The sequence below is a fragment of the Phalacrocorax aristotelis genome, chromosome 3 (assembly GCF_949628215.1).
Source record: "Phalacrocorax aristotelis chromosome 3, bGulAri2.1, whole genome shotgun sequence".
In the NCBI taxonomy this organism is placed as follows: Eukaryota; Metazoa; Chordata; class Aves; order Suliformes; family Phalacrocoracidae; genus Phalacrocorax; species Phalacrocorax aristotelis.
The window spans coordinates 44,632,573-44,645,611 of record NC_134278.1 but is presented as its reverse complement, the minus strand read 5'-3'; the positions used below and the strand labels follow the sequence as shown (position 1 = coordinate 44,645,611).

Below are 13,039 nucleotides of genomic sequence, written 5' to 3'. Positions count from 1 at the left end.
AGTAAAAATAAATAATTTTTCTTTCATTTTTTCTGATTTCAGCTTGAATTTATCTGCTCAAACTGTTATGGACTCACACTGCCACCTGCTGCCCACGCCTGGGCAGGAAGGGCCCGACTGCCTTATGTCAACTATGGTTCAGCCATTCGGCCTTTTGGGTTTCATCTCTTGCAATCGAACAAGTTTTCCTGCCAGACTGCTAAGTGGGCATGTCACCAAGGACAACCAGCAGATAAGGGTAGCTGCACTACCCAATTACATATAATGCCATTTTGGGGGTGCATGTGTCTAAGCTGCCTCAACTGGTAAGGAGAATTAAAAGCACTGGAGGGCAGGAGGGACGGGCAGGAGGACTAATAAAACATTAGTATTGATCAGACGGTAATAAAAACGAAGATGACTTTTGGCACACTGAGCATGCTGGGATTCATCAGCCTCTGTTTACAGCTTTATAAAAATACTAGAAAGATTCCAGAAGCAGTCTTTCAGGGACAGAAAGGTCAGGTAAGGAGGCCACACTGACCAGAAGGACAACATGAGAAGGGCAGGGAGGGAAACAGGGAGGTAATACAGATTCTTTGTTCCTATTTAAAACACATATCAAAGCTGATCTCCCTTCCTGACAGAAATTGCAAAGAGAAGGAAGATGTAGCAGTATCTGCCTCTTCCCAACTTACAACCTCTCCTGCAACTCTGATGCAGAAGACTGGCAAGCAAGAAGACTACCCCTAGCTAGATAGCTGGGGAGCTTTAATCTTGCCAGCAATAGTTAACCTAGACACTCCAGCCTAATTTTTCACATGTCCATCAGCAGTTCCAACTCAGCTTTGCCAACTATTAGTTCATTAGGAAAAGCAGAACACCACACAAAGCCAGCAGGCTCCTGCCTACAGTTGCACCACTTTCTCTAACAGTTAACACCCCATGAGCAGAATATCCACTACCATTGCACACCTAAATAGCAGGAAGTGTATTACAGTAAGAATGGGATTCAAAGTGACTGGGTATGCCATTTTTACTTTTCTTACTAAAACAAACTGAAAAATGGAGAAAAACCACCACCATTGTTTTTTCCCCCAAGTCCCACTCTGACTTGGAATCCTCCGTAGTGAATGCACATTTCATACATATAAATCTGTATCTCTGTAATGCGCCCACGTGTTAAGAGAGAGAGGAGATAAATTCCACAAGTTGGTTTTGAGCTTCGTACAAGAACCTTCCTAATGACTGTCAATAGCTCAATGACTCAACAGCTGACAAAATATGCTCCTTCAAAAAACAGCAGACTAGCACAGCAACTGCATGTTGCATAACACTGAAAACCAGCAAAATTCAAGATGATATTATTTTTGTCTGCTTTAATTTCTTGGTGTTGGACGGTCATTCTTTCCACCATGGGATAAAGTTGGTGGACTCAAGTTTGATGGTGGTGGCTTTATAAAAAAGCACTCTAATTCTCGGGGGTGGGGGTAGGGGGTGGAGAGTAAGCGTATGTGTACTTAGATTAAAAACTCAGTATTAGTTAAAAAAAGGCAAGCCTTGGTTGCTAGATGACCTTTAGATTTTTTTTTTCAGCAGTTTAATTTGCTCTATATGAAAAACCCAGCAGCTAAAAAATCCCAACTGAGCTTGGGTTTCTAGCAATACAAAAGGTGATGCTCTCAATCTCTGGTGTAAGAATTAATTCATCTCTGAAAGAGTGTATCTTAGTGAAAGTTGGGATTGTGTTGTTGGCACAGTTCCAAACGGGCAAGCTGGGTTTACGAAAAATAAATAGCTTTGAAGCTGTGGCCCCACCATGTATGTAAACCATGCACACTCCTTTTCATTCCACAGGCAGATTCATTTGTAGCTTCTTCCTTTTAAAAACAGTAGCATATTTCAATCTATAAACACATTCAAATAGTTTAAAATTAGTAGAAGAGAAGACCCAGATCATTAGGTGCTCATACACCATGAAAAAACTTTTGTTTTATAAGCCTACATTGACCATTAGGTTAGAAGGTTAAAAATCAAATGCCCCCACCCAAGGCTATTTGCCTGCTTCAATTGTTTATTAAACTAATCTAATTTTTGCATTCCAGGCCTGATCCGGCTCGCCGTCTGCTTCTGTAACGAAGAATCCAGTGCATATACTACAGAGAAGGCTCAAAAAAAAATATATCCCAATTTACTGCTGCTGTGCAGTGCTGTGTTCTTTCAAGCTCATTTTAATCACTTACCCAAAATGTTCTTTTCAGCTTAAACTAGTCCCCTTTAAAGATGCTATGATTGACATCAGTAGCAAGTAGGCAGATACACCTGTTGCAGAGTTCTATCAACTGTAATGAAGTTTCTAAAAGGTAACCTAGCAGGGAACTTCATGCAGTTAAAACTAATCATAGAATCATTAAGGTTGGAAAAGACCTCTAGGATCATCAAGTCCAACCGTTGACCCAACACCACCATGCCTCCTAAACCATGCCCTGAAGTGCCACGTCTACATGTCTTTTAAATACCTCCAGGGATAGCAACTCTACCACCTCCCTGAGCAGCCTGTTCCAATGCCCGACCACTCTTTCAGTAAACACATTTTTCCTAATATCCAATCTAAACCTCCCCTGATGCAGCTTGACACCATTTCCTCTCGTTCTATCGCTAGTAACCTCGGAGAAAAGACCAACACACACCTCACTACAGCCTCCTTTCAGGTAGTTGTAGAGAGCGATAAGGTCTCCCCTCAGCCTCCTCTTCTCCAGACTAAACAACAACAGCTCCCTCAGCTACGCCTCAGAAGACTTGCTCTCTAGACCCTTCACCAGTTCCGTTGCCCTTCTCTGGACACACTCCAGCAACAAAATGTCCTTCTTGTAGTGAGGGGCCCAAAACTAAACACAGTACTCGAGGTGCGACCTCACCAGTGCCCAGTACAGGGGCACAATCACTGCCCTGCTCCTGCTGGCCACGCTATTCCTGATACAAACCAGGATGCCACTGGCCTTCTTGCCCACCTGGGCACATGCTGGCTCATGTTCAGGTGGCTGTCAACCAGCACCCCCAGGTCCTTTTCCTCCAGGCAGCTCTCCAGCTACTCTTGCCCAAGCCTGTAGTGTTGCCTGGGGTTGTTGCAATCCAAGAGCAGGACCCGGCACTTGGCCTTGTTAAACCTCATACAATTGGCCTCGGCCCATCAATCCAGCCTGTCCAGATCCCTCTGCAAAGCCTTCCCACCCTTGAGCAGATCAACACTCCCACCCAACTTGGTGTCACCTGCAAACTTACTGAGGGTGCACTTGATCCCCTCATCTGGATCATTGATAAAGACATTAAACAAGACTGGCCCCAACACTGAGCCCTGGGGAACGCTGCTCATGATTGGCCACCAACTGGATTTAGCTCCGTTCACCGCAACTCTCTGGGCTCAGCCGTCCAGCCAGCTTTTTACCCACTGAAGAGGACACCTGTCCAAGCCATGAGCCGCCAGCTTCTCTAGGAGGATACTGTGGGAGGCAGTATCAACAGCTTTGCTAAAGTCCAGGTAGACAACATCCACAGCGTTTCCCTCATCCACTAAGCAGGCCACCCAGTCATAGAAGGAGATCAGGTTGGTCAGGCAGGACCTGCCTTTCCTGAAACCATGCTGGCTGGGCCTGATCCCTTGGTTGTTCTGCACATGCCTGGTGAGGTCACTCAAGATGAACCACTCCATAACCTTTCCCAGTACCGAGGTCAGGCTGACAGGCCTGTAGTTCCCTGGATCCTCCTTCCGGCCCTTCTTGTGATGGGCGTCACATCAGCAAGCCTCCAGTCATCTAGGACCTCCCCTGTTAACCAGGACTGCTGGTAAATGATGGAGAGTGGCTTGGTGAGCTCCTCTACCAGGTCCCTCAGTACTCTCGGGTGGATCCTATCCAGCCCCATAGAGTTGTGAGTGTCCAGGTGGAGCAGCATGTCATAAACTGCTTTCTCCTGGATTATGGAGGGTTTATTCTGCAATCCATCCCTGCCTTACAGCTCCAGGGGCTGAATACCCTGGGGAAAACTGGTCTTACTGTTAAAGACCAAGGCAAAGAAAGCATTTAGTACCTCAGCCTTTTCCTCATCTCAGTTGCAATGTTCCCCTCCTCATCCAAAAGAGGACAGAGATTCTCTTTTTGTTGTTGATATATATGCAAAAACATTTTTTGTTATCCCAGAAAACATTTTTTGTTATCCCAGATGGGGTAACTGGCATCAAAGTTTTAACTGTTCTTGACACATAAACATTTATGGTCCCAAGAACAATTTCTAACAGTCAGGGGAACTTTAATGGCAACCAGGATCACTGCTCATGTCTACTATACTTTTTGCTCCTAGCTACTGATAGAATAGGAAATTATTTCCAGCATTTAATACAAGACAGTCAGCTAACACCACTTCTAATAAGGTTGTATTCAAAACATGCAACTGTCCAACCAATAAACGTAACATAAATGATATCCCATATCCCAGACTCTGTCCAGTGTGTAAATTTAATTTGTTCTTCACAGAATGTGCCTGATCTGGCAGCAGAAAGTTAAAGGGATAAATGTTAACAATCATGCCGTGCCCTCCCTCTCAGAAACAAGTAGGTTGCTTTGGACAGCTCTGTAACTTCTAAACCCCTCACTCCACTTATCACCCTATTACCTTGAGTGTAACTTAGCAGGTATACAGAACTCCACTGAAAGCAAAAATACTGGACTTTAGAAAATCAGGAGAATCACTTAGCTTTAAGATGTGGACAATTTTATGTCCCAGGTCACTGAATGCCAGTGGAAATCAACCTCTGGTTTAAAAACTGATGTCTAGAGCTATACCCACACAATATTGAGGTGATGTTGATCAGTAGAGGGAAATTCCATTAAAATCTCGTATTCTCAATAGCATTCCCTTCTTAAGACTCTTTGATTGTTGAAATAATTTGCTCTCTCTGGTACTGAATACACAAACAGCTGAGGAAAAAGACAAAAGTTCTTACATCTACAGTTATATAACTCAGACATATTTACAAAATAAACATTTCTATGTTCTGAATAAATCTTTTAACTCATTTATTCTCTTGCATAATAATAAAGTCGTCATGTACCCTTCAGAAAAACATTTACCAGCTTTAAAGTGCAAAATAGGTCATCACAAACACACTACCTAATACCATGTCCTCTACAGCTCTAAGAAGTCCTTTCTCAGATCTCCACCACATTCAAAGCCTTCAGCTAGCTTTCTCTTGCCTTCTCCAATGTCATAATAGGATAGTTATGGTCCACTGGAACTCTAAAGGCTAAAACTTCTAAAAGAGAAACAACATTCAGATAACCCGCTTCCATAATATTTCAAAGTCTCCCTGTTGGTTACAGCTCTCAGCATTTCTCAGCCTCCTTTGAAAAACCTCAGCCAAAACCAGCAATCAATCTGAGCTGGAAGAGGAACTCAGGAAGTAAGAGTCTTCAAGATTACATGTGCACTCTGCAAACACTGCGTGTGTGACCATGGACCTTTGCGCAGTTCAAGATACACAAAGCTCAAATCTTCAGCTTAGCTTTCCCACACCTATGTAGCAGCAATACAGCTAACAGCAATCATGTTGCCTTACCATTTGTTTAGGCTGAGCCAGATGTGTGAGATTGCAAGCCTTGTTTCAATGTTTAAAGCACCTGAGAATTATGCAGACCTTATGACTGGAGAGATTCACAAATATTCATGTATCTTCAATAAAATACATCAGCATGCTTCAAGTAAGTCCCCCTCTACAAATGAAGCTAAAAACAAAACCCCCAAACAGCAAAGGCTGGGGAGTAATCACAATTCAAGATACAACAGAGCTCTTTCATATCAGTTGAGTAACTGCATATTGACCGTCACCTCCACAGAATTTTTACTAGTCTGTTAACTACAGAGCAATTTGGCAGCAATGCTTGCTCACTCTGGGGTGTTTCAGGGGGGTGGTGTGGTTTTGAGGTTGGTTTTTTGTTTTGTTTTCGTTTTTTTGATTTTTGTTTTGGTTTTTGTTGTTTGGGGTTTTTGTTTGTTTTTTTAAACACTTGACTGTGGCTTGCACATCAAGGACAAGATCCAAAGCACTGCTAATTCTACAGTTGTCTTTCTACTGCAGTGACCTCAGGAGCAAAACTGAATGGTGCCAAGGGAAAAACTACATATACCAGAGGCAACTCAACACAGGTCATGGAAGAATTTAGTACAAGGACTTACAATGGGAATGTACCTGTTCCTTTCCTACAGTCCTCTCATGTCGCTGCCTCGCTGGCTCCACAATACTCAGCTTCTTCCCTACTCTCTAAAATTTCCCCTAGCTTCTTTGCGGCAATGGTCTCTTTGGCTGAATTTCTGATGAAGAGCGCGTAAGCGGCAGAGACATGCTCACACTGACTGATTTTTAAGGGGGCATTAAACACACTGTATGCCTATCAATGTTAGGCTTGTACATTCTTTATCATTAGAGTAACTCCTTCCCATGCCTGCCTGACAACTGGTAGGTCAAATGGTTTTGTGGCTTATTTGGCATCTCACATTTCTTATTTCTCAAACCAACCATCTTTCCCAATACATTCCACGTCTATTTTCTCAGAAAAATTAAATCCCTCCTTACATTCCTGAAAACAAAACTGATACAAACTGCAGTACTCTATGAGCTCCTTTAACTTTCTGATCAATTTATAATGCACAAATTAATATCACCTTGTCTGAACACACATTTTGAGGGCTTCCCTAGGGCTAACGCTCGAAGAACAGACTCTTTCTCTGTAAGACACAGAGCCTTCAAGTACATCCTGAGGCTCTTAACATGAGATCCTGCATGCCTGTGGTACTCAGTAGCTCAGTGTGCTGCCAAGCACACTCAGACTGTTCAAAGGCAGCTATGCTGTTGGAAGGCAAATACATACGGAGAGGATTGTGCTGACATGCATTTCCATGCCAAACCGTTGCACAGATACAGCCAATGCGCCCTATTTCAGAAACAATACTGAAAAGCTACAAAGGAAAGGAAACCGTTCTGTAGAATTGCTATTGTAATTTTTTTTAATAAGGCTTTCCATAGATACACAAAGCTATTTCCTTGTTACCATCATGAGCCACCTCCTATACAAGCCAAGCACAAAAAATTGTTTTACTGGATTCAGATTCTTTGCTCCATAATGACAGCCCTAATGTTGATGATAATATCAGCATTATGGGCACAAGGCCATTTGAGAATAAGATGCCATTGTAATAAGCCCTACCCCTTCAGTTGGAGGTAGTAGTGCCCTGAAATACGCATCAATATTCCATTGTGAACACTTATGCATCTGAATGCTTCACAATACTCATGATTGCAATAGGGAAATAATTAACATTGGGTAAACTCAGGCAGAAGAAAGCAAATCCTCTGGTAAAGGAGGGAATCAAACTCCCATGTGCTGACACTAATCAGTGGACCATCCTTGTTTTCAGGACTGAAATGGACAAAATGGATGGGAGGAGAAAGGATCTACCACAAACTGATACCCAGATCACACTCAAAATTCAGGTCTCCTGAAATCCAGTTTATTGCCATTTGCATTACCCCAGGTATTGTACTAATACTCTCCTGCTAAAATGAGGCTTGAAACAAAAGCTTACAAAACAGAAATGGCCGATAATCAGGCAGAGAAGCCTCACCTGAATGAGATAGTGAGAACATAAACTGAGAAGCTCCAGCAGCTGCAAGTGACTCCCAGCCACTAGGACATCCTGTATCACCCCCGGTTCCAAGAGGATCTGTAAAGAAGAAAATGGAAGGTTTGTCATGCAGAATTCAGAGTACTTGTGAAAAATACTACAGGCCTCTGTTATTTCAGACATTTAAGTTAACATAAAGAACAAAAAGAGTATATAGAGAAGTCTTTGCAGGATGGGGACAGAGTTTTTAAAGTTCACCTGAATTGCCTGAAGGATTTTTAAACAGATTTTCCTGTGACAGTCCATAAGCCACTTTATTCCTTAAATCCTTTAAAATAAATTGCATGTTATTTATTTAAAAAGGAGACTTTTCAAAATAACAGAACCTCCTTTCGTTATGCACATACCTGGATGCTTCCACATATAATGATGAATCAGGCCAACAGAATTGACTCAGAAGTCTCCAGTATTAGTATTATTCATGCTGGTAAAAAATACACAGGCTAGGAACACCCTTCCCATTCTGCATGGTGCCACTTCAAAATTTTCCTAACTACTGTCTTCATTTTACAGAGCAAAGCTGTGAAGGCAGAATGAGCATGCTGCTGGGGAACTGCCAGAAAGGGCTTAGAAACCAAGACTGATTATCCTGTCGCTTGCTCACATGAAACTCCTACTCATTTCAATTAAAATCACACAGAGGCAGCAGCCAGGATAATTGGGCCTTAGCTCCTAGCCTGCTGTCTTGGGGTCAGCTTGTTAGAGCATCCCTTTCAGGACACAAAAAAGTCTTTGGGAATACAGACACTGGTCAACTTCTTATCAGCAACTGCATTACAAATATCCAAACTAATATTTAAAAATAAGTGGTGCAGCATCCAACAAAAATCAGAAATGCATGAGAAAAATTAATTTTTCAAAGATACTCAGTTTATTCAGAGTTTTATCCTTGTTGTATTTCCCCTGGCAACTTTGGTTTTGCACCACATGAGGTCAGTCTCTCACTGCTCCACTGGGAAGTAAGGCTTTTTTTAGATCCTTTTTCTTCTGCCCACACAATTTAGTTTAATCTCACAGCATCATTTCTACATCTCAAATGCAGCACAGTAAGGAGGATGGCAAACCAAAGGAAAGACACTTATCTGCATCTTTTGCAGTTAAACTGTTTTTGAGGGAAAATTAAAAAAAAACAACAAAACAAAACAAAAAAAAACCCAAAACCACAAACCCACGTATGCATTTCTTCAAGCAAAACCACAATTTATCTCCCAACATTATGGATGTATTAGGAACAGGAGAGAAGGTGATTGATTATGTCAAGAGCTCATTTACATTGAGTTCCATCACTGTACGACATGCTTAAAGCTTGTGCAAATCACTATATATGTGTATTCATACTTGGGTTTAAGTGAACATATATGTAATTTACACATGGTATAAAAGTTCTTTATCTAGCCAGAAAGGCAAGTAAGGATCTTCATGTAAGTGACAATCAGGCCCAGCACAATCCAGGTTTTTGGCTGGTGCTAATCAGGTTGCTATGCATGACGAGAGGTAGGTCAATGGACAGCTAGAAAGGATTGCAGTTACAAAAATATCTCCAGTAAGTATTAAAAAAAAAAAAAGAGCAACACTGTCAAACATTTTCAGGGGAGAACTCAAGGTCAGACTGACAAAACAGGCAGGTTTAGACCTTGCAGTGTTATTCAGATATCTTTTACACTGAGGATGTTGTCATCTGATGCCATATTACTAAGTGCCAACCACCAGCTCAGCCTTGTTAAAGACACAATATGAAGAGGACCAGAACCCTAAGCAGATTACTACCTTGTAGTCATAGATAAAGTATATCTAACTGTGACAATATTAATATATTTTAAAGCTACAGCGATCCATTTACAAATAATACTAGTAGCATTGAGATGAGAAGCAGGACAAGAGGCAAGGAGTGTGACTGGTTACTACCTAGAGATGATTTGCACAAAGTCAGCAACAAAAGTTCATTTCAAAGTGGTAGACATATTTCTTACGTGTTTTTCCATTACTTTCATACTTTCAGCTTTCCTACACCATGCAAAATTTATTCTGCTGAGATAACATATTCACCTTTGTGCTTCCCAAGGTAACTGAGGAAAGTCTATTTTGTCTCTTTCCAAGACTTTGCCTTAAATGGAACTATCTGAATTGTGTTCAATACTTATTTGGATATAGGTAAAAATACTAATTCATCTGTGCTAAGTGTTTACCATCAGCAAACTGCATGCTGGTAAAACTCACAAGAAAAAGCAGACAGTAAGTAAAGAAGAAAGAAAATATTGCAAGCCTTCCTTCTACTGAAACTGGGGTAATTGACAATTATTCCACACCTCTTCACCTCTATGCATTAACAGAATTACTTGATTTTTATTAATTACCAGCATAGCTGTTTATATGCTATATAGGCCATCCAGCTAAATCTTAACAGTAAATGCACATAAATACCACCATATGCACACCAGAATTACACACAGTGACTGACTCTCCTCTGTTTGTCTAACCCTCAAAACAACAGCTCTCAGGTCTTCAGAGTGATGCTTACTGAAAATTAAGGAGAGGGAAACGAAGATCTACTTTGGATTCACACCTTCAAAGTTAATCACAAATAATTAGGGCGAAAACTAAAGAGAGACGCTTAATAATTTTCCCTACACCATCCTCAACCCAAGGGTTACAAGGCATAATTATCAGAGCAGAAGCTCAGAGTAATTTGGAACCATTAGCTTCAGACAAACTTTGCAATCTTCACCAGTGAAGGATGTGCCTTTGTATGACACATGCCATCTAAAGACTGGTTTCTGTGCTATTTTTATATTAAGATTAATTAGATGCAACTCAGGTATTGCATCTGGCTGCATCTTACAATCAATCCTCTATTCAATCCTTATTTTGAAGGGTTAATTTCCATCATGCTCTCAACCTTTCTCTGGCCCTTGATGCTACCCAAGAAAATCAGTTTAACCACCTTCTCCCTGTATACAAAGGGCAGATTTTGTAGACAGCCTGAATAACTTACTTTCCCAAGCTACCAGGTCTGACGTACAGCTCGTTTTCAAAATGATGTCCTTTGTCAAGCTATTTTTCTCCTCCCCCACAATGACTGTGTTTTCAGACACAAATCCTATTCTTCAAGGCAACCATTCTACCCTCCACCATCCCACAAACCCTTCAGGGAGCATGCACTAAATCCAGATCACTCCCTCTTGTGGTCAGATCCATAAGCCAAGGGATAGAAAGGATGCAAAAATTTGGTGTTTCTTTGCAAGTGAATGCTGAGTTCACAAGATCCAGAAGGGCAGATTACACAGCTTCTTAGATCCACATTTCTTTGATGTACAATTCAAACCTACATGGAAATGCACCCATTTATGCTTCGTTGATATACTGAGGAAAGCTGCTCTGCAAATACAAGAATTAGAAACGTTCATAAATTAAACCTGAGCTTCTGAAGCAAAATTCAGAGGCAGAAAAAGGAATTTTATAATCATCCCCATGGTCACAGATACACATGGCCCTGAACACCTCCCTGTACATCTTCTCTCTGGGCAGCAGTCCTAGAACTGGAATTCATTCCCTCTTCCTTTCCCAACTCACTCCACATCCCCCCTGACCCAGTACATCTTCAGGCTCTGGGCAAGCGTGGAAAAGATTAGCTGGGGTCACACATCTTACCTCCCTCTTCAATCAGTTTTCTCTGGGAGACTTCTTGGCAACACAAAGCAACTAGCAGCTATGATTTCTTGGGCTAGGAGCAGTATATGAACCACCACCCTTTCTCAAAGACAACTGCTCATGCCCTACCTCCACACTGCCCAGACTGAGAACATTCTCCTACTCTTTTAATACCTCCTGCCCTGCTACAACCAACAAACCAGTATAGGCCAACAGGAAAATGTGTATTCTTAGCAAAGAAGGCAGTAATGGACAAAAAAGTAAGGAAGAAACTCCTTAAATTGTCCTTCCCTACAAAGAAACTTACAGCCTGAGGGAGAATGTAAGGTCCAGATTAACTATGACCTCTATGGAGTCTCATGAGGTTTATATCTGGAAAGAACAATTAGACCATATAATATATTCCCTGCCTATTGCAGGCCATTATAGTTCATCCAGGCACTTTTAAAGACACTAAACTAAAGATAGTTGAGACCCAAAGAGGCTAAACTGTGTGCTCAGCCAAAGATGGAGAGATTGACCCTGCAATTCTATCACCTTCATTCCAGCTACTCATTTATATGCCTGTATTTCCTTCTCATTTCCACACAGCTGTTTGTGGGGCCATGGAATAAGGTGGTCGCATGATTCACATTAAAAATAAACCAGCATTACACTATAACAGTATGGAAATATGTAATATCATGTCAGAAAATTCTAGAAAGTAAAACATATGGAATTTAACACAGAAAACAAGAGGAAAAAACCAACCCTAAGATTACTGCCAGTCTGATGCAAAAGAAAATTCCTCCTTGACTCCACTTGCAGTGATCAGCATTTCAAACAAGACAGGCATCTAACAAAAGTACCACTTGTTTTTCCCCTCTGGAGACTATTCTGTGTGCTTCATAGCAATCAAAAAAAGTAACTTTTCTTTTAGAGCAATTTAGACTGCATTTCACTAGCAACCAGTTAGCACTTCTGCCTGTCTCCCTATTCATTCAAGTTTCAATTGAATCCTGAGCTCCTCACACTTTGAGAAGTGCTGCTTCAAAAAAGTGTGAGTGAGGGAAGAATGTTCTAGCCCCCTGGGGAAGCTTCCCAAAGCCCTGGCAATGTAATGTTTGCTAGTACTGATTACAAAACCCAGTCTCATTAGCCAATGCAAGAAGGAATCATGACCAGCATTTCTCTGGTATATGTCATAATATTTTTCCAGAAAACTAAATGAAAAACTATGTTAAATGCACAGCATATAAATCATAAAATATCTGGAGTTGGATGGCACCCATAAGGATCATCGAGTCCAACTCCTGGCTCCTCGCCAGACAACCTAAAACTAAACCATATGACTAAGAGTGTTGTCCAGACGCTCCTTGAACTCTGACAGGGTTGGTGCTGTAACCACTTCCCTGGGGAGCCTGCTCCAGTGACCGACCTCCCTCTCAGTGAAGAACCTTTTCCTAATGTCCGGACTTAACTTCTCCTGACACAGCTTCATACCATTATGAAGTAAGTACCATTATATTAAGTAAACACCATTATTATAAGTAGGACTCCAAGAAAATTCACTATTTTTTGGGAATACGTTTCATTACTTTGATTACTTTCAGCTCTAGAAAAGCTGTCTTGTCCACAGCTTAGTTAAATAAGCTCTGTGTTATTCTATGCCTTCTGGGCAATCTGTAGCTGAACTGTG

The 13,039-nt window shown here is 41.4% G+C and overlaps 1 protein-coding gene across 5 annotated transcripts in view; it reads right to left on the bottom strand.

Moving 5' to 3' along the window:
- Positions 1 to 13,039, bottom strand: part of KLHL32 (kelch like family member 32) — a 151,452-nt gene that overhangs the window by 55,658 nt on the left and 82,755 nt on the right. For all 5 annotated transcript variants that reach the window (XM_075087321.1, XM_075087320.1, XM_075087318.1 and 2 more), the window contains one exon: positions 7,654 to 7,752. In XM_075087321.1, coding sequence (XP_074943422.1) covers positions 7,654 to 7,752 — 99 coding nt within the window. The remainder of the gene's footprint in view (positions 1 to 7,653; positions 7,753 to 13,039) is intronic.